Source organism: Diadema antillarum, unplaced genomic scaffold, assembly GCF_040938485.1.
Source record: "Diadema antillarum isolate AM-2024a unplaced genomic scaffold, OU_Dant_1.0 seq00001698_RagTag, whole genome shotgun sequence".
Taxonomy (NCBI): Eukaryota; Metazoa; Echinodermata; class Echinoidea; order Diadematoida; family Diadematidae; genus Diadema; species Diadema antillarum.
In genome coordinates this window covers 1,675,315-1,699,110 of record NW_027272389.1, presented here as the reverse complement: position 1 = coordinate 1,699,110, position 23,796 = coordinate 1,675,315, and the positions used below count along the sequence as shown (strand labels likewise).

At 38.3% G+C, this 23,796-nt stretch overlaps 1 protein-coding gene across 1 annotated transcript in view; it reads right to left on the bottom strand.

The window, feature by feature from the left end:
* Positions 1-3,962: 3,962 nt before the first annotated feature.
* The window catches only part of LOC139711739 (uncharacterized), a 46,210-nt gene continuing 26,376 nt past the window's right edge, over positions 3,963-23,796 (bottom strand). Inside the window, exons 3-4 of the mRNA XM_071623596.1 lie at positions 19,009-19,110; positions 3,963-5,246 (exon numbers count right to left, since the gene is read on the bottom strand). Of these exons, the coding sequence (XP_071479697.1) occupies positions 5,217-5,246; positions 19,009-19,110 (132 nt within the window). The 3' untranslated portion in view covers positions 3,963-5,216. The remainder of the gene's footprint in view (positions 5,247-19,008; positions 19,111-23,796) is intronic.

Below are 23,796 nucleotides of genomic sequence, written 5' to 3'. Positions count from 1 at the left end.
TCGAGAGAGAAACAGGATTTTTGATCTTCTGATGGGGAGCATACCACGAGACCGACACCCACGAGTCATACGGCCCACGAGTTCGACATTGAAAAAAGGTCTATGAGTTATGCAACCCACGAGTCATACAGCCTATGAGTTTGACATTAGGCAAATAAGGCCAAAGACTCCGACACTAGTCAAACAAGGCCCACAAGAGCGACATTACATCAAGGGTTTAATGTGTGTCGAGCTCGTAGGACTTGCTTGCCTAGTGTCAGACTCAAGGGCTTTATTTGCTTAGTGTCGAACTCATGGGCTGCATGACTCGTGGGCTGTGTAACTTGTGGGCTGTATGACTCATGGGCTGTATGTCTCGTGGGCTGTATGATTCGTGGGTGTCGAACTCGTGACGTACACCCCGTCTAATAGTTGCCAATCTAAGAATCAGTTATATATTTTGGAATCAAGAGTCTACTAAACAACATCCTACAACTTAAACGGACAATTATAAATTATATGAACAACAAATGAATCAAATCATTTTTCTTTTTAAACTCTGCGTAATGGAATCTGAAAATCATTATGATACAGCTCCAAACAAAACAGAAAATTCGCATTTTGAGGCTTGCAACGTTGTGTAACCATCAAGAAGAGAAGGCTATGGTTTGCTGATTGTGTCTCAGTAGACTCAGTAGTAACTCAGTATAAGTAACTCTCTCGCTTCTTTGCACATAGGTGTACGTTTAGAAGTTTGTAAAGAGTATGTCTGTGTATTAAAGTTAAAACAAAAAACAAAGAAGAATCAAAAGAAGAATGATGAGTGAAGGCGCTGAGAAATACTCTTAAGAAATAAAGTGGCTGATAATTTTGAAATGCTCACTTGAGTATATGAACTCATGGAAATGGATTAGTGTGCAAACATGAGGTCTCAAAAACGAAGACTGAAGTAAACTTGAATGTATCAGACTCATAGGACTTTTAAGGTACCGTGTGTGTGTATGATATATGGTTAACGACACAGCAAAACATACCCCCATGGATATTAATGGTTTCTATGGGAAACCGAGACACATCACTGTCTGGAATATATTGCTTTTTTTGTGATTTTATTTGCCCATTTCGTGTTTATTTTCTGAAGGGTAAATTTTTGTCGATTCGTGTTTTGAATGGAAATCCTAGCAAGAAGATTGAAGCTCCTTGCTCCTAGCAAGTAATCCATAGTGGAGAAAGGTCTATCAGTTTTTGTTTTGACTGCAGCATTTTGCACGAATCTTAATTCATATCTCAATGCAATATGTCATACATCAAATGCTCCTACACTGGCACGTCCAACACTTACCTCAGATCGTGTTGAAGGCCTAAAGATTCGTCAAAAGGAATTTCATTCACCCACCACACAAAAAATAACGTTTTTATACGAAACTCAAAATGCATTCTTACCAGCACATTGGGATTTGACGTATAATATTCGTCTTTTATTTGTCGATTTTAGCTGCCTATAAAGTGTCAGGCTTTAAATTGCCAAGCCAGCTATCATGAAGTAACGCAAATTTGCCATGGAAAGAGAATGGAGCTGGTATTATTTATTATAAATGTCAAAAGTGTGATGGCTTCCACGCGACTTGCGATCATGAAAAGAGCTAAAACGAATGTGCCGAGAGTTGTCCGTCAAAAGAGTTTATTTGCACAGTATTGTCTCCGCACCTAGTATGTGTGTGCGTATGTGTGTGTCTGTGTGTGTGTGTGTGTGTGACGGAGGGGCGACTGATTTTATACAGAGAACGATAATATCGCACAAACTATATATCTTACACTATATTATGTATGTGTGTACATTGTGTAATCCATGTGTGTATACTGCTTTGCCATAAGGTAAGATTGATGTACACAAACAACTCCCACACATACACACAAACGCACTTATAACACACGCACCTGTATTATATTATTATGTTATAATTATGGTACAAAAAATTACATACACATGCACACAAACTATAAACACACGCGCTAAGATACAAGAACCCATACGCTCACACAAGGATACTCCCGAAATCTCTAAAACCATATAATTATCATTCAAAATAAATGTGTAAATTTGTTTTTGCCCATAATTATGAGTGTAAGTGTATTTGACACCTAATTGTATACTTATTATTACATTTATTGACGAATGTATCAGTATGATTTGCCATCAAAAGAATACTCAGTCAGTCTCACTCTAGAAAAACTTACACAACACACACACAGAAATGAGAGAGGACAGGTTTAATTGACATAAGGTTAATTAATCTGCTAAATCCAATTGCTCTGTAGCATGTATAGTATGGTGGTTATTTTATCAATCTTTCGCTGCACAAATAAGGCGAATTTATGCTGTCTGGTTTTTTTTCCTGCGTATTTCTTATAGGTTTTCAAGGCACGAGAGCTCACACTGGTCTTGTTGAGTACTTCAACGGTTGTACCGTCATAGCACTTTTAATCAGCAAAACAATAAAAGAGAACTGTAAACTCAGTGTACTGTTGAAATTATAGTTTATTGACTTTGATTTTTTTCTTTTCTTTTCACAGTTTATACGAGGTTCCTAAATTTAATTTCTTTGGACACTTACAGAAAGGTTTCAAAAAGAAATGTAACAGCCGATGCATCCATAGCGGTGCTGTCTTAAAAAATATGTTAAATAAGATAGGAGTGTTATTTCGTTTCAATAAGAGCTTTAGCGCAACCGGAAATCATTCATCAATTTGACTGCATCTAAAAGGGAACGACGGGTCTTTTATCAATATCATTATACATTCTGTCTTTAACTTATCTGCAGTCTGTGTACTAATTGATTGTAAAGTTTAGTTGGACAAAATTTGTATGTCCGTGGCAGTATCGAATTACATAATATAATAGACTATTTTAAAGAAATATTCAAAAGTTCAAGGGGATTGTTGCGAACACCATATAATCAAGTATAATACAAAAACAGTTGCTAACTCCAGTCATACAATAGTGATGTCAACAAGAACATTGCATGTATCGCGTCAGCTCCACATCAAAACACTTTGAGTGTGACAACCCGGACTATATTAACATCTTGAGCTCATTCGACGTTTGGTTAGAAGCCAGAGAAGAAAATCTACTTATTGTATAGAAGAGAAAATAGCATGTTTTTGTTTGTTTGGTGAAAAACTATAGGACAAAAATATAAACGAATTTATCAGTAAGAATTTAAACTATAAAGCAGAGAGAGTGACAGAGGAAAGAAATAATTAATTTTAATCGTTACACCCGGGGGGGGGGGGGGGTAGGAACTATCTGAAGCTGTGATAGTGTACAATCGTAACACTGAGTGAGAACCATTTTAGAATATCTCATACCGTGATGACAGAGATGATTTTGGTAAGCAGTTAACAAAAAATTAAGATTTTTTCTTCTTCTTTGGATTGCAGTCTATTTCAAGGTGACGCGTTAACTGGCCATTATGATCTATGAAATATTGGGGACAAGTTTCACTTAGAACAGAAAGGAAGGGAATATCATGCATTGGACCACGTCGGTGAAACACAATAAACATATTATATGATCTAAAAAGCCCACTATTAACATGATAGAACCCACTCGCTGAAGAACATAGTGTGTTATACGAAAGATAGAAACTATGTCATGATAATTGTGGTATTTAAGGTAAAATCCCACTGAAACCTAAGCTGTGACAGAGTGTTAATCTAGCTGAGGTGCGGCTGGCAATATTGACTTAAAAGCTGATGAAACGACAACATGATACGTGCCTTGGAGATTGTTAGTCAATCTTAAAGATACAGGATATGGTCGTGTCATGATTATATATATATATATATATATATATATATATATATATATATATATATATATATATATATATATAATATATAAGATTATATATTATACGTACAATCATACATACATACATACATACATACATACATGAATATATATATTTATGTATGTACATGGGTATATCATGTACGACTATACTCTGTCCTCGTATGATTTCTTTCCCCGTCCTCGAGATGAGAAGGCAGAGAATCGCAGTTCGATGGAATGTGATCTCTGACACCTCTGGTTTCAAACGTCTCAATGTTCAATACTTGAGCCATCGATTTTTGTTGGGAAGGGGGGCCCCCGAATGGGATTTCGCCTCGAATAACGTCTTAGGAAGCACGCGGCTTCTTCCGCCGATCACTCCAGTCCGCGGTGTCCCTATAAAGTTTTTCTGAATTGCAAATTGGTTACAGACACTCCCGAGCCGCATCTATACACGGCCAACTAATCCCCGTTGTTTTACTCTCCCTGCTCCTTCTACCGATGATTTGCGTCTTCTTTGAAAGTAATGACGTTTAAACTGCTCTAGAAACAGGGTTATCGGTGCTCTATTTCTCTCTCTGTAGTATATACATCTCTCCTTTCTGCTTTTCTTTTCGGCGTCTGTCTACTTTGATTGTACAGCTTCAATTTCATAATTATAGTCATGCGTCACACAATGTGCGTTATGGTGCAGCACACTCGACCTCTTTCGAGCAAACGAAATAGAGAGCACAGTGTATTTGTGTGTGTGTGTGTCTTTTTATTTCAGATTTTGTCCGGAGGCAAAATATTCAAACATCGCTGGGGTATAGTCTTGACTCAGAATTAAGCTCTATTGACCCTAATTTGAGCAAAGTACATTTATGACATGAATCTCCAGAGTAATAGACTTGCTCGTGTTCACATCAATGTTATATTTAGTGCAATTATAATGATGGGCCCACTGTGGTTGAAAGTCTATTCTGGATCTTTTGCCGTGCTGTTTTTCACTGTGTCTAGATCAGTCAAAAAAAAAAAACCAACACCCAAACAAACAAAACAAGAGCAAAAAATGCAGCCTATTCCTTATTCTTACCACAAAAAAAAAAATGGATCTGGAATGATTGTGACGCCGTATATGAGTGCTAATTGCAGGAACGATTGACGAGAACAAAGAAAGGAAAAGAAAAAGAAAGAAAACACTGGTTCGCACTTGACAAAAAAAAATCGTCTGGAGAAAACATCTAGCAATGAATGGAGCGGGCTATACAGTGGGCTGAGTGAAAGGGTTAGCGGCGTGTGAGTTCTCCGACGAGTGTGGCGGGCTTAGCTTCTATGGCTTGTTGAAGATAATGTTTTTTCTCTCTTTTTTTTCTCTCTCTAAGATCCCTTTTTCGAGTTTGGCTGAAGTGTGAGAGGAGTCTTAGCTCTTGTAGCTTGCTCGCCTCATCATCTGCACGGGAGAACAACAGAAAAAACAAAACAAAGATAAATCAACCTATTTTTTAAGAGCTACCAAATTAATACTCAAAGCACACAATATCGTTTAATCATCATTGGAATTATCATGTGAGTGTCGGGCTGTAATATACTTGATAACTATACCAGTCTTTGAAACAGGAATGACCATCTTATACTCACATCAGAACAGAAAAAAAAGGCTTGTTGCCGTCTTACAAGGATAAAATCAAGAAGTATATAATATATGGAAAAGGTTTACCTACTGTTTACTCATGGATAAAGTAAACTTGCATTGATATGGTAAACGCTGAAGAGTGAAGAACAATACATGTATACAGAACATTCATCAGTTGCTTGAATAGATTTACCTTCAGACAAGATCTGATAATGCTATAATGAGATTGAATACATCTGCATATGTATAATATATATACATATATATATATATATATATATATATATATATATATATGTATATATATATATATATATATATATAGATAGAGAGAGAGAGAGGGGGGGGGGGGGAGAGAGAGAGAAGGAGGGAGGGAGAGAGAGAGTTAGGATGAAACAATATAAACTGGTAATGCATTTTTGGGCAAGTATAAAGCACGAGTTTATTCGACTCAAATTTTCGGCGTCCTACGCCTTCTTCAGGAGTCTTGACAAGACTTCTGAATACATACAGAATATGTATAATACACTCACGTACATATATATATATATATATATATATATATATGCGTAGATACATACATACATGTATAGTTTGTTCGTGGTTAGGCACGTCTACAGATGACTCGTTTTTCAGCACTGACTGAAATATCGGAAATGAAAATGAGACGCAAAAAAGTACTTCAATTTACTCTCATGAACTAAGAAACACAAACATTCCCGGTTCGATTCCACAATTCTAAGAAAATTCCCACAGAAAAAGTGCAACCACCCGAACAAAATGACAAATAGCCAATGAAGAAAGACATTTCTACTCCCCTAACTTCCCTCCCCCACCCACAAATCAGGGAGGGGCGGGGGAGGGGAGGTGTCGGTGATTTTGGCCACGGTACTCTGCTAGAATCCAAATCACATGTCAGATTTGAATAACTATAATGAAAAGTGAATGCTTCCCAATATTTCCCGACCGATTCACCGGAAACCCACGGCTGCTAGATCGTGCCAGATGCGGATGGACCCGAATCTGCAGTGGCATATTACATCGTAACAAATAAAGGGACACAAAGTATCAGTATTAGGAACCTAACTGACGTTTTTGGACAAGATTGTCTCCGGCGTATGTGATACGTAAAGTCATGCTTGCGTCACGCGCCTACTTCGGTATAATTTCTCAATCACTTCTTCTTTTGCACAAAGACAAACATGCATTGCGGCAATACATATGGGCGCCTGTATAGTGACCCACACATTCTACAAAACGTGACCAGCACAACGAATTTACACGGTTAAACATTAGTTGAACAAAATTTGATTTGGCAGCATTAGATCTTTAGTCACACGAACAGAGAAAAGCAGTACGATTGCCATCTTATCAATCTCATAGTAACGTCTAACTATCATTCAAACCCAAGCCACTCTTCAGGAACGAAATTCTCTCAAATTGACAGGACTTGCTAAAGTGAGCAGTTCCCAGAACGTTTGCGACTAAATCAATTTCCAACGGAAGAGCGTTATTTTGTGTGCATTTGAGCTAACACAATATACACGGTACATGGATTTCAATGACAGATAGTGCATTCCTGCTGAAGCACAGGTGATTATTTTTTTCCATTTTATTTGTCTATGTAATCTGTAACTGTCATTAAGTACTCTGAATGTAACTCTGAATCTGCATTTGCAAGTATATATTCTTATGTATCCAACTCTACAAAGGGGATCACTTGTCTCAAGCCTTTGGCTTTCTTTGTGAACTCCCCGACACATTTTACACTGTATATATTTCTATGTTTATGATTATCAATAGAGTGAATTGAATTGAACTGAAAAGATATGTCAGAACCTTTTCATTATTTGGGTATTTTTCTTACAAGAATTTATTTAAAGGAGTGATAACATGGTGTGGCGTCGCAAACATTGTATGAGCAAGACCTTCAAAAAATTTCATCTTTGGTAATCGGGGATGCCTCGGAGGAACGGAAGAGAATGAAGGTCGGCAAGACAGATGGTTTCACCAACGAGGGAATTCATGCGAATGAATGTTGACCACGTGCAAAGACACACACACACACACTCATCCCTTTTTTATCAGAGTCTTTACTGGCCTGACTGCAAAAGCAATTCTTGAGGGACAAACCTTCTAGTGCAGAGAAAGGCACGTCTTGAAAGTTAACTCATGCCGATGTCATTATATCACCTGGAAAATCGAGGCTAATGATGCGAGATTTGGCAAGTTTAGCTCACGCGAGGGACCAATGCACCGTGAGTCAGGAATTTGGGGCAGATCATATGTATATAGACCACTAGTAATACCAAAACGCCACTAACAATGATACAGAGGGCCTTGCTTCAGTACCTGATACACACAAGTATAAGTAAACTCAGTATTTCTCTCTCTCTCTCTCTCTCTCTTTGTCATGCAACATGCTCAAACCGTGAGAAGAATAGGGTTGGACTGCTGTGGATGTAGTACCACCTCAAGGAATCTTGGCAGATTTGACACGAACAGGGATGTGAAACTAGGGACAAGATGCCATAAAGGGTAATTTCAATTTAGGTAATAGTGATCTCCCATACAATTTGCCATTATGAAATATAACGAATTCCAACATCGACGGTCAGGTAAAGACAAACGATGCCGATTATTATCGATCGATTCCCGATACAATATTTTTTTCATTCGGGAATTGCACGACGAAAAAAAAAGTAATAGCGCATAGTTCAAGTCACATATGAAGAGATGCAGCCTTAACTGCTTTGTGCTTTGAAATTAATGTGGACGCATAATCAAAATGCCACAAATTTCTTGACATCTTCAGCATACAACGGACCTTAATTTTGCTGTCAGGCATGGATTAATGTGGCCATTACAAAGTATTTGTGTATTTGTCATGGGTGATTATTGCATACGCATAATATACAGACTATGCATTTGATGTGAATAGGGACTGAGGCACCTCCACTGAAGTGAATTTGGGTCTCCCATGTAAAGCAATGCTAACACCATAACCGAACAGGAAACGGCAAATTTGATAATAATTAGAGGCTAGTGTTCGCATATTGCGAAAAACAAAATGCATGTAAATCGCTGTGGTGCAGCAGACGACATTCAGCACGGGGCTCAAGACTAACGACATGACTTATGTCATAGTTTTGAGGTCAACCTATTCACATCGACTGATCTAACGTTCGGGATTCTTGCCGGTGACAGTGTTGAGATTGTACTAACCAGTACACCAGCGCCAGAACTTGAAAAGCCCCCAATCATCGTCATCATCACACCACCATAGTCACCTCCATCACCACCGCCACCACCATTACCATCACCACCACCATCATCACCACTATACCACCATTACTCTCGCCACTACCACCACCACCAAAATCACCGCCACTACATCACTACCACCATCCTCATCTCCACCACCATTACTACCCACAATCATCATCACCACCACCACCATCATCATCATCACGATCATCATCATCACTACGAACACCACTACTAATCATCACCACCGCCACCATCACCATCACCACTATCACCATCAGCACCACCACCACTATCATCATCACGGTTATCATCACGACCATTATAACCATCACTAACCATCACCACCGCCACCATCATCATCATCATAACCAGCATCAGAACCACCATCATCAGCAGCATAACCAGCACCACCACCACCACCATTATCACCACCACCACCGTCATCAACATCACCACCATCTCCATTATCATCACCATCATCACCATGATGACCTAGTATCAAACCTAGTTCAAATTTATAGGGCACAGGCTTCGTATTCAAGACAGGAACACCCAACATTTTACTTGAGATGCCGTGTGTGCCTATAAGAAAGCCCACGCTGTTGCACATGTACGATTTCATTTTATCAGGGGTTATGGAGTAAACAACCAGTAAATTGGTCCTTGACAAAAAAAAAATCTAACCAAATCTCTTCATGTTATAATCAGTAAAAGCAAGTAAATATGATGCAAATGCAGCTGCATGAATTGCCATCGTAGAACATTTCTTGTAAACTTTTCTATTTTTTCCACTGCGCTCAATGCCACATTATCCCATCAGTGTAGCTGTGACGTTGTCACTCAATAACTCTTCCCAATATACCACGAATCTTTAAGAAAAAAAAAAAGAGCAGCATTTTGTATTAATATCACTCGTGTTGTTATTTGAGTTTGAAAATATCAAGAAGCTTTGCAGTGACACCCTAGAATTCCTTTTGTGTCCCTGAATCGGTCGCAGTGCGGCGTAGGAACAGGAGCGCCAGTTGTGTCAAGTATTATATATATATATATATATATATATATATATATATATATATATATATGCTTGATTAATGCGTATCTTTCGCGCGTGGCCTTTCACCCAAGTCTTTATCCTTATACGACAGGAACACTCAGAGACAAAAGAGGTTTTATTTCATTCTCCTCGTGAAGTGATTGTTTCGCCGTCCACGGCTGATGGAACGTATCAAAGACGCACGAGAAACCGGCGCCTTCAACGTTACCGTGGAAACCAAGTACAGCGTTTTCGTTTTAAATCTGCACATACGTCAAGGAAGGTCTCACCAGTTCTTTCTTGTCATCCTGACTGTGATAATGATCACATTCTATGCGTCAGATGCAGACAATGGGGTAAGAAATAAAGATTTTCACTCAAGGGAGGAATAGATATTTCTACAAAAGACTAAGAGCCGTACGGAGACTACAATTTCTATCAGAGTTCAATAGCATGGTTTATTGCTGTATGCTGTAAGCGTGCATGTGATTCAGGCGCAGGTATTGAGTATCATAGATTGGCATAAGGTCTGTAATTCAGTCCAGTTCTTGGAAACTTACTATGATGATGTGTCATAAGATATTTGTTTAATCGATTTATTTGATCAATGCCCCGTCACTGACCAGGCACGCTAACCTGGAATCATTAAACTGCACATTACTTCTTGAATATGAGACCATTCTGAAGCAAAGAATTTTCACACAACAATAGATATATAATGTACTCTTAAATGAATCCCACAAGGATTGGAATAATCTTCCTCAAGCATTCCCACTGATTCCCACTGATCAGTTACTAGCCATCCCCTTTAAGGTTCAGATTCTGCTACATGGTTAAAACATGCCACAAATTCTACAAAAGATATGACTCCATCTTTTAAGCAGCCCAGTGAGAATACTTTGCTTTTCAAATGAAAATCTGCGTAAGCATAAAAACAGCTTATTATGATCTAATCATACTTTGATCGTTGTATAGCCCCAAAATTGCACCGTAATTCATCCGACGTAATTATTAACGCTTTATTTCGAATCTGTTTAAAGCGATGTTTACGGTTCGATGTCAAGGGTTTAACTCAGCTAAAGGGGCATTCCAGACGATTTTCATAATTTCACACCATGAAGTCCATAAATCGACAGCTCCATTTATAGATTTGTGGAATTTATTGTGGTCCTTGAGCAGAGAAACACTGAGCAGTGTTGCTGACATTAGAGTCTCACATATTCAGAAATGTAGCAGTGTAATTCCATTACAATACTGCTTGCTTAACAAGTTCACCTGTGTAGAATCTATGCATGCTTTCTTCTTTTGTTCTGCTTCCTTGAGACCCAACTCATGCATTCCTATGGTGAGGTTGCCATGTCCTCACCCTTGTTCATTGCAATTTTTTATAAATTTTGCAAACGTTCTTATTCCCAATCCCAATAATTATAAATTCTGGAACCCTGTTTAACTCAGTTTAACTAATTCGTAGTTGTTCAAATATAAAAGTCTGAAAATCATCCGGAGGTCTCCGTTAAAGGATATAACACTATCAAACAAAACATTTTTCAAAGTACAGAATTAAGAATATTTGTACGCAATTCATTGTCTGGTTGTTGAATGTCTCAATGTCCCATCTCAAGATCACATTGACATTAACACAATTTAGAGGGTTGATAGTAGACGGTTGTTTTGGCGTCTTGCATCAAGGAAATTATGGCTCGTTTTGTTGATGCTGTTTTTTTCTCAGCAGAAGAAAACACCTTTAGAATCAGGGTTGTGGTTTTGAGAAAGGACTATACACTACTTTGCCCGATAAAACACTTGCAGGCTGACAGGGTAGTTTATGTCTGAAACAGGGGATAAAAGCAAGTCAACAATGTTTATGTGGCAGCTGTTTTGTGTTTACACGGCACCCCCCTGGATTCAGTGTTTTTGGAGGTGTCTCGTCTTTTATTCATCGGATACACACTGACTGAAACAAACTTACGTGGGAAAAGAGAGCCGTGATCTCGATTCGTTGAAGAAAAAGTGAAAATACAAGGTCTATGTGGGCTGATAGTTGTTGTTTTTTTTTCTCTCGGATGATTACGTCGATCTATTCTTAAGCCATACTTTCTCTCCACTGAGATCAAACATCTTCATTTTTCCTGTAACTATAGGTGCACTTTGTGAAAAGATAGACATCACCTGTGACAAATTTAAGGTAACCTATAGTTAGAAAAATAAACACGGCTTGATACCCCACATTGGCTTCTATCTGACATGTTTAGAGTAATTAAGACCGCCTACTCGTCCGTTGACGACTGGGCTGACAAAACTATATGGCGGCAAAACGATAATATATGTTCTTGGAGTAAATAATATCACACCATTGAAATCATACAAGAACTCTAACCTATAAAAAGTGACACACAAAATAATGCGTAGTAACAGAGACACATGAATCAAGAGAATTAGGGTAGATTATCCCTATTATACTGATTTTGACGAAGGTATATGGTTTGAAGCTGAAAATATAACTGGTATATATTACTCATAGTTAGGAATGTACTGCCGCAAAAGTGTTCACTAAAGTAAGATAAGTGATAAAAATTATTCAAACAATTTTCTGAAAAAAATATATGACAAAGATGTAACTCTGGAAGATTAAAGCAGAAATAGTGTACATAGATCAGGAAGTCTAGTTCTGTCCAGTGACTGACGCACAAGCATAGACAAGACGATTACAAGAAACATTACAAACGCAGAAAAAAATACCACGTGATCAACTCACATTCTCTTAGTGCCTGTTATAAAACTATGCTTAGTTTGAGGTCAAACGCTGTAGACGATGTTGTTTGCCTGTTTACAAACCTTTGAATGGCTTCGCTCCATTCGAAAGTGGCTTGATTAATAGTTTCGACAATGTCCTTGTTTGCTTTCATTTGTATCTCTACACTTCATCACATCTATGTCTTCACACGATATTTCGTGTATTCCTTGCCCTTTCACGAATACTGTAATAAATCGTACTTGGCCGTGAAGGAGACATTTGAGACGGTATACCTCGGTGGTTAGCACCCGTGTACCAAAACTAATAACGTGTTTCCAGTAGGATCCGAATCGACCATTGTCCCTTGTCATCGGATGCCAGTCCGCCCTGAGCGATCTCGAGGGCGATCCTGGACAACCGATAGGAGGAAAGATCAGGAAGTGGAGGCCACAAACTGCCAGTTCAAGAAGAATGAGGAGAAGACAGGAAATACAGAAAGAAAACAAAAAGCACAGCGAAGTGATTGAAAGAAGAAGAGGATAGAGATTCCTGAGTCAAGGAAGAAACACGGATTAAAGGCCCGTTTACACCGAGCACGGTAACGGAAACGGTCCGGTTTTTATCTAGGGTGCGTCAAAAGGAAACATGTCTGGTTCTGTTACAATATTACTTCCCCATGAATAATTTTGTTACAAAATCAAACTTCACCTGGCGATTTTGTTGCTCTTGATTTTGACATATTAAGAATAATATTTTTGGTGATTTTGTACCGAATTACTGGTTCCCTTTGGCGCACCATAGCAAAAATCATGACCGTTGCCGTTACCGTGCGCTCGGTGTAAACGCTCCCTATAAACGAAGAAGAAGAGAATCACTCTGAAGAACTGATACATTGCAGGCGACGGCAGGTGATGGAGTTGAAATGGCAAAGAACTCTGATTATTTATAGACTAAGAAGAGAAAAGGCAAAAAGTAGAAAAGAATAGACAAAGAGAAGGAAACTGAAAGAGCATAAGAGAATGGAAGAAGGAGAGAAGGAAGAAGGTAACGGGAGGAGACTTCATGAGGAAATCTTGTTGACTGTGTCATAGTTGAAAAATTATGACTTTGCTCTCATGATTTGACGCAGGTACTAGATCAGCGAGAACGAGAGCTATGAAACTAGTGTTGCGTGCACCCACCGCGGCCCTTTCAAACTTCACTCTCGGTTTTTAAGCAATATTCACTTGGCCGTTTTTGCGCATGGCTGGATCCCAACGGCAGTTGCTTCTAAGGACAATCAGTATCCAATGTCGTCGCTTAACGCATCCGGCATAGGTGAACGACACCTGGCAAATCAGAAAATGCCTCCACCAGAGACAAGAGAGTGACAGAAGGTGATATTATACGCTGCAAACGCGGCTGATATTATTATATTAGATAGAACCCTGAGTGGCATTTCCAACCTCATATGATAACATGCCCTGGGGACCCACCTGCCGGTGGTTTTGTGGGGGGACATGTTGAGTATCACAGTGTTCCTCTTATTATTCGGGTTCTTGTTTTTATTATTGTCTAGTACAAGCTTGTCCATTCGAGCCTCAGGTGCATGGGGAAAAATGAATATGGGCCGATAAAAGCTCCGTTTGCCGAGATTTGATGAGCTCAAATGTCAAATATTGGTGTAGTTGGACTCTCCTTGATTCGACCTTAATGACACGACTCGTGTTGCTACTGCAAAGGTATATTTTCATCGTGTACCCTGAGATGACGACAAATCAGCCCTCATATTTTCGTTATTATGACAGTGACAAGGATGAAAGTTAAAAAACAAAATCACTGACTCTGATGTGGATTGATCGTTAAACAAAGCAAACTACGCTCGTGCCTAAATGATTCGTTCGGTGGACAAATTAAACAATATTTTGCATTATGGCAGTACCGAAAATGCGTGATTATCTTGACAATGAAATGAGATTACTTAGGTATATGTATACATATATATATATATATATATATATATATATACACATACATAGAAAAAAATATATATATTTACATACATAGAAAAAATATATATACAGTCAAACTCGGATACCTCGAATTCGTCGGGACTGAAGAAAATGGTTCGACGTACGCGAATTTCGAGGTACGCGTACGTCGAATTTTCTTCGACTTGTCCGATGTTTATCGATGTTCAACGTTTATCGATGTTCAACATGGTGTCTGTTATAGTGCCTAGTGATTGTTTGCATGCTTGTCAATTTGAATTGAATCAACTTTTATATGAATGAATTGAGTGAAAATAGGAAATGAAATCAAAATTTCAGAAATAAAGATTTTGGTGGCCCGATCGCGCCACCAAAAAAAAAAAAGTCGGATGTTTGCCTTCACTTTTCAAAATGAACAGCGGTAACAATCGGTTACGTAAGATGCTAAAATAAATGTCAGAGTTTTGCGTTTAATTGTGGAAATGAATGACGGTAATATTCGACTCGGTATGATACTAAAATAAATGTCGGATGTTTGCTCATACTTTTGGAAATGAAATAACGATAAGACTCAGCTCCGTATGGTGCTAGAACTAATGTTAGATATTTGATTTTGCGTTCGGAAATGAATAAGGATAACATTCGGCTCCGGAAGACGCTGAAATAAATGTCGAATTTTTGCTATGACGTTCGGAAATGAAAAACAATAACATTCAACTCCGTACGATGGTTAAATAAATGTCGGATGTTTCCTTATACTTTTGAAAGTAAATAGCAATAGCATTCGGCTCCGGAAGATGCTAAAATAGATGTCAGATGATCGTTTTTATGTTCGGAAGAAAATAGCAGTAATATTCTGCTCCATCATGTCCATATGATGCTAAAATAACTGTCTGATGTTTGCTTTTAAATTTCGAAATGAATAACAGTAACATTCAGCTGCGTTTAATGGTAAAGTCAATGTTTGATGTTTGCTTTGACGTTCGGAAAAGAGTAACAATAATATTCAACTCCTGACAATGATGAAATAAATGCTGGATGTTTGCTTCTATGTTCGAAAGTAAATTGCAATAACATTTAGCTCCTAAAGATGCTAAAATAAATGTCGAATGTTTGCTTTGATGTTCTGAAGTGAATAACAATAACATTCAACTCCGTACGCTGATAAAATAAATGCCGGATACGTCCGAAAGTAAATGTCAATAGCATTCAGCTCCGGAAGATGCTAAAATACATGTCGAATGATTGCTTTTACGTTTGGCATGTTTGGAAGTGAACAGCAGTAACATTCTGCCCCATACGATGATAAAAAAATATATATATATTAGATATTTGCTACGGTACATTTCAAAATAAATATCAGTAACATTCAGCTATACGTTTCATAGTCCAAAATGTCTGATGTCTGCCTTTACGTTCAAAAATGAACAGTAACATTCGGCTCCGTGCGATGATAAAATAATTGTCAGATGATTCATTTCACTTTCGGAAGTGGACAGCAGTAACATTCGGCTCCGTTCGATAATGAAATAAATGTCGGATGTTTGAAATGAATAACGGTAATATTCTGCTCCGTACGATGCAAAAATAAATAACAGATTGTTGCTTTAAATTTTGGAAATGATTAATGGTATTAATCCGCTCAGTTAGATGCTAAAACAAATAGCGGATGTTTGCTTTCACGTTTGGAAATGGATTACGATAGTATTCAGCTCCGTAAGATTCTAAAATGAATGTCGGTTGTTTGCTTTTACATTTAGAAATGAATAACGGTAACTTTCGGTTTTTTACAATGCTAAAACAAATGTCGGATGCTAACAAATGTCAGCAAATGCTCCCATTTTCTCATTTCAAACGTAAGTTTTGACCTCCTCAATATATTGGCATCAACTTTTATAATAATATCTACGCCTATTAACTTGTCAAATCTTTAAACACTAAGTAAGATGATTGAATTTTCTATTCATTTGTTTTAGACATGGACATCTGTATCACTTCAATAATGCTTAATATTAATTTGTCTATGTTTAGTAGGACCGATTTAGTTTTTCTAATGTTTTTCCTGATTTTTTTTTTGTCACCAGATTTTACTTTCGACCACCAGAAAATAAAAATCAATGATATTGGTGGCCCGATAAAACTTAGTGCGGAGCCCTGTGTATTCTATTCTTCATTGTGATCGGCCTATACTTCCAGATTTTCATAATCGCATTGCTGGAAAAAAAAGTTTCAGTGCTTGCGTTCTCGGGGAAGTAAACTTCGTGAAAGGCAAAAAAAAAAAAATAGTTTAAAAAAAGGCACTACGAGGTAGATTGATGTTTTGACAGTGGAGCGTGATTAATGGCAAAGATATAACTGTCAACGTAAGCAGGTGCGCCCCGACGGTTGAGAAATCTACGCGCACGGTATGACTGTCTCGATCAAAAATCAAAACACAGTGGTTAAAGAAAAGCAAATGATGGGGCAGCGCGTAGTGCTCTATCGTAAAGCACTCCATTGGCACGGGTGCTATGTGCATACCCATGTACGTGTGGTGTTGGGGATTTTCCTTGTCAGCTGTGTATCGGGTATTTCTTCTTGGGCGCGCGATTGTTCTGGTCTCAGAATATTTACAATCGGAACAATCGGGACTTTCATTTTGCCCCCGAGGTAAGTGATATTCGGCTTATCCGATGTCGAGGTATCCGAGTTTGACTGTATATGTACATACATAGAAATATATATATATATATATATATATATATATATATATATATATACATATATATATATAAACAAAAAAGGGAAACCTGAAAAGAAATAAATGATAAATAGTGAAAACTTTGAGCAAAGAAAATTGGGAAAATCCCAATGGAAACCCATTTTCTTTTCTAATATTATGTGTGTGTGTGTTTGTGTATGCGTGCGTGTGTGTATATACATTTGAGAACTCTGTAACGATGGACTTTGTATAGAACGGACTATGATTAATTTGAAATTATACACTTTGCTTGCTGATTGAAGCTGTCTGAGCCGTCTAAGAATTAATAATAGCTATAATGTATGCCTGAAGGATCTGTGAAATAAATGACCAACAGGTTGATTACACATCAAACTCTTCATCGCATCGTTAACGGTTAAGTGTTTAAACAAAAACAAAAAATGCGTGCAAGAAGAGGTTTTTTGGTTGTTCTTTTTTAAATTGTATAGTTCCCTTCACCTCATGCAAGGAGATTTAATGCTAGCTGAAGATACATTTCTTCCCTAGTGACTAGCGTTGGGAGTACTGAGGAATGAATCTAGAGCTGATAGACATACCACCTTCCCCCCCCCCCCCAACCACACACACACATACACTCTTTATTGTTTTTGTTTTGTTTTGTTTTGTTTGTGTTATGTTGTGTGTTTTTTTCTGGCTGTAGCAGGGTGCTACGGACAGTGATGGGCAATTTGTTACGAATGCAACCAGAGTAATCCGCGGCTTGGAAAGAAAGGCGCGAACATTTCGTTTACCATTCTTACTCCATCTCTCCCATTTCCCCCCTCGCTCACTCCTTCATCTCCGGATCTTACTATCACACACACACACACACACACACACACACACACACACACACACACTCTCTCTCTCTCTCTCTCTCATTTCTTTCTCTCATTCAGACCATGATAATGGCAGTGGTGGAAAGGAGGGAATGGAATCTGGTTGATTTCAACAATTCTCTTCATTTGATTCGATGCTGAACATGGCGCCTCGCATGATCTTCGCTATAATTTGAAACATCCACACGAATCTACAGCAATGCGTTGGATTACATGATGGCTGTCAACGGAAGCATGATCATCGGGAGAGAAGTTCCTGGTAATATAGCAAGGAGGTACTTGTCGAGCTTTCCTCTACATCCTTGGCAATACTCTCGTCATAAGTTCACACAAAAAGGATACTTGCACACAAACACAAACACAGACACACAGACACACAGACACATTGATTTCCTCTGAATGTCTAACTTAGCAACGACAAGAAAGAAACAGCGCAAGTAAAACTTGATCATCAAACGGCCGTCCGTTTTAGACATATATCTAAGGAGACAGGCTCCTGATGGATTTCTGCATGTATGACTTTGTGCGTGTGTGTATAACTTTGTGTGTATATGACTCCGTGTGCGTGTGTGTGTGTGTGTGTGTGTGTTTTGTTTGTTTTTTGTTTGTTTGCGTGTGCGTGTGCTTTGCGTTGTAATGCTATCAGCCCAATGATAGAATAAAGATACACAGACACAGACACACACAGACATACGTATGCGTTCTCATCATGAAGAACGATTTTGCTCGTGCATGATGTTGATAAGAGGTTAATTTGAGTTCCTTTCCGCTTAAATCATCCAGTTGATAATACGGAAAAATTAATGTACCATCTGAAAGTCATAAATAGCAAGTGATGTTTTCTGGGATAGAAACTCTCTGACGCTTTAATCAGTAATGTACCCTTGTGGGAGAGCAATATCAAATATGCAAAGAAATCGGCATACGTTCAGAACTGCACATGGATATAACATCGAAAAATCAAGTTTTGAGGATTGGGCTCTCTATCATTACCTTTAGAATCATCTGCTGCCATTCCGGCGTTAGTTGCATGAAGAGTGAATCAAGGGGACACGAGGTGGACGGCTGTCGGAAATCAAATTGGTCCGTGTCGGTCTGATAGTGGCAGAAATGAGCAAAAAGAAAGACAAACATAATTTACATTAATCTAGTTTACATTATCTTATCATTTCAGGTGCATTCAATGGATCAAGTAAAAAGAAAAGATATAAAAATGCCAGAGGTAAGCATGTAAGAGGTAAATTGTTAAATGTAACAAATCTAAGGACATTGTACATTAACTTCTTATCATGATATCTCTTACGTTTATATCTCTGATACATCTTTAGGTTTCTGGGACGAACACTGCACTAGGGCTTTCTATAGCTCAGTCGGCTAGCTCCGGTAGTCTCGGGTTCGAATCCCGATGGAATCTCATTTTCTCTTTGCCCATTTTTCCACTAATACATCTTTAGTTTCTAATATTTATCATGCTACCTTGTGACATTGTACCCATCATTATTGTTAAACATTATCCCTCTGGCATTTTAAGCAGCGACATTTTTCAGCGATGGAAACTTTTACCTGTGACATTACTTCTGACGTTTTACCCCGACTTTGGCATTGTCGAGTTATGCCCTGCACACATTTACGAAACAAAAGAGTTCCTGGTTCCTCCTTCCTTTATTTAACCCCGTTTCCCCCTCCTCACCCCCCCCCCCCTGAATTTCAAATACCTTAGAATGATTTCAAGTGAAAAGTGTTATGGAGTAACATAGTAACAATGTACATTTCGTGCAGAATTATCATTTTGGGCAGTTCTCGAATTTGAACATTACTCGGAAATGGATGTGCAAGTAGTAGAGGATTGATATATAGGAAGAAAGAGATATGAGTGATCCTTAATGCTTTCGTGTTTGCAGTATGCTATAATAATACATGCAGAACAATGCTCATAATTAATGAATGAATTAGTCAAAACAAAAGTGAATTCTACGTATTTTCTCCATGCAGAATGATGTTATCAATGTGACATGCTAACGATATTCCCCTTTCGAGAGCCCGGATTTTGTGGACTACAATGTCATTATGACTATATACAATGTGCTTGATGCCTCGTCGTGAAGAAATGGTGGTAGTTGACAGGCCATTTACGATTTAATTATTTGCCTATAGTTTAAGTAATCACCTCCCTTGTTCTTGAAAGCGGAAATAATGTTAAGTGATTTATATGTTCGTCAAAAGTGGCAAGCTGTTGACACTAAAGGTCTTCGCTTTCTTTGGCCTTTTTTATTGAAATCAAACTCTTTTTGGATTTATCCGGCAAAGATTATTTCTTACCGGACAAACAAAAATAACAGCAATCACCAAGGAGCGAAAGGAAAAAAAAATAGATTGACATTAAGCTCTTGCATACAAAATCTCTGAGTACACTGAGTGCAAATACTGTACTTAGATTTTTGTTTGTAAGTAGAAAACCTTAGGTCCACATTAAGATCTTTCCTTCTTTTGACACGGAACCTTTACATCACACGCGCCGAGTATGTCTGTATAGAAAAGCTATGTTACTCTTTGTGTTGCTCTATTCGATTTTTTTTTCTGGTGGGTGGGGGTTTGTTTAGGGGGAGACGCTTTTCTTGGGCAAGAGTTTTCCGTTTTGTTCATTTCTTCATTTCATGAAATTACGGAAATTCTGTTTGCGTGTGTTTTGTCGTCTTATGACCTTTGGTCTATAGAATTAAGAATTGTCGAATGCGTTGAGTTGTATTGTTCTTGTTTCATTCTTTTCCTTCCTTTTAGCGGTTTCTTTTATTTCGGGAAGGGGGGGGGGGGGGGGAGTTGATCAGTACCATCCAATCACAATCCCGCGCGCATAGAATCGAAACGTTGCACACTTTACGTAATACCTGATGCGAAACAGAAAGAACGCAAGCGGTCACTGTGCGGTATACGAGCGTGACCGCACAACTTCTATAAACGTTGTGTGTGTGTGTGTGTGTCTGTTTTTCTTCACGTCAGTTTCTGCAACCAGGGATAGAAGGAGAGAAAAGAGGGGGAGGTGGGGCTCAGCTAATTTTATGGCACGAGGGAAGCTTTAGCACACAGTTCGCTGATCAGTCTCAGGAGAGCTATACGGGGGAAAGGTAACTGTGTGAAGTCGGGCTAATTAGGAACACTCCTTGACAACGAGTTACCCTGCGACCTTTGAAATGTTGACTATTAGAAGGTTTAGTATTTTTGTTTGCTTCTTTTGTGCCTTTGCTACCAAGAGGAACCAGATCAAAGCATTGGAATCGAGCCACTTTTGTCCGAAGACACACGTTGCTCTACCTACGCTACGCTGATCTCTGCCAACCAGCATATATTTCGGTGTCCTTGTTTTATCTGCATAATGTGGGATTAATCAAAGTTATATCATCAAAGTTATATCCAAGTGGGTGTGTGTGTGTGCGTGAGTGCGTGCATGTGTGTTGAATTATGGTGATTACAGAACTTCCAAGTCATTAGAAAGGGGACACGACTGACATTACAGCACATCACAATACTTTAATGTGAATTTGACACGAGTTTAGGGGAAAGGGATTATCAGTGGTAGATATGAAAGTAGTAATATATCCAGTAAGCATGGTACAGTTTAAAGAATAAACATATACTATTTACCGAGGTATAAGGGAATGGAGCGAGCAGCCGAAATACTTATATTTATATGTGATTGGAATGCCATAGTTTAATTTGCATATTTCATACAAAGTATTATGTACTTCATGTATAGATATACAATATATATATACATTCGTATACATATAAGGCTAATATGCTCTGCTTTACACCATTGAGCACTTTTCAATCCTCAACAAACTATATATTCCCGACGAATATATACCCGACGGATATATATACATACATATATATATATATATATATATATATATATATATATAATGTGTATATAAAAATATATATACATATATATATATGTATATATGATATATATATATATACATACATATATAAAAATATACATATATGTATATATCCCATCTTAATTTTCTGTAAAACGTTATGATGCCAGTAATGATTACATAGTCCCTCCCCTTGCATAACCCTCACATTACCCGCTTATTACATAATCGATGATTGTATGACGGGTGTGTGCACGAGAAGTTGTGCGAGCGCATTGCAAACTTGCAGTGTCATGGTGTGAGCATTAACATTGATAAAACAAGTACTGAGAAGAAAAAAAAAAACGACTTCGTGCTTTTTATAGAAACGTCTAAACATCCCATCTCATAGCTACCAATACCCGATAAATACTGCATCAGACTTATCAGTTCGACATAAAGAGAAAAATGCTGGGATGTCTTTGAAAAATCAATCATAGTTTCAGTGCGCCGAAAAAAAAAATATTTGATTGAAATACCAGGATTATTGAAGCCTTATTGCAAAGTTCTGAGGTAGCAAAAATGCCTCCTGTTGAATCATTGAACTATTTCGAATTTCTTATAGAACTTGAATAACTGAACGATAGCTGTCTCATTTTGTCATTTTTTTTTATCAATTCACACTGAGGGACTGACTTCTAGTAGACAGTTTGAAATGTTGCAGTGAGTAGGTATTTGGTAAATTAGGTAAATTTCAAAAACTTGATATTTCACGGACCCCCCCTCTTGTTCTCTCTTTCTATGCCTTGACGTAATGTTCTGAGCACCTGGTGGAGGTTACCTCAGCGGTGCTACATCACAGTGTGTCCCGTCCGTTTGTGATATTTTCGCTTTTCCTTTCATTTACGTGCAATGGATTTATTACCCTCAAGTTGACGATTCCCTTCCGTTCAGTGTGTAACCAGCTCAGACGAGGACAAGGCATTAAAACTGATAAATTGCCGACTGCAATAACGTGAAGGGTGTGTGTGCGCTGTAGCTCTGAGTGTCATTAGTAACAAAAACAACAACACGTTGACTGGAGATATCTGTGTTTACTACAGGAGACACTCGCAGATTGGTCGTTTACTTCCGGTTATCAGAGCTGGCCTCTTGATGCTACCGATGTATACTACCGAGCTCCGACTTAACGAATTCGGGATATTGGCACTTACCCGAGGTTCGGCGGCGGGTATTCTCGCCGGGGCGAAATCTGCCACGGCTGAGTGGTTATTGTAGGTTAAACTGGAAAAACGCCAGGAGCGCGTGATAAATTGGGGCTGAATTTTGACTCTGCGGGATAAATGTTCTCCATTTAATCAAATCTATACATTCAATGTGTCCTGATGTCCTCAAACAAGGGACACAGTGCACCTTTTCCAGGCAAAATGAGGTGAACTCTCCAACGCACAATTATTTCTTACCCGCATTTGTTTGTTTTGGGGTTAGTAACTGATTAACTTATCTTGTAATGGAAAATTACCTGGAAAATTACCTGTTTTTGCTTGTGTGTTTTATTTAGACAAAACTAATGTACCATCATGCAATGAGAACTATGTACGGTATGCATTCACACATTAAATGTGCCAATATACTTATTTTCGTCATTGCAGTTTTTGGGTATTTATGATTTACACCCAATTCAAATTTCGGTTTACTGAAGCCATTCCAGACAACGATTCGCAGTAAATCAAACACGTAGTTCTTGTTGTCATAAGATTTCCTAAGCTAATGCTGTGGTTTTCCAGACGATCCTTGCCATATTAATGACATTAGTTTACCAAGAAACATGCAGACGCACACCCAACTAACCCTTCCCCCTCCCTCCCACACACACACACAGGTATGTAGGTAGGACGCTCTTGTGTCCCTGCGCTGAATT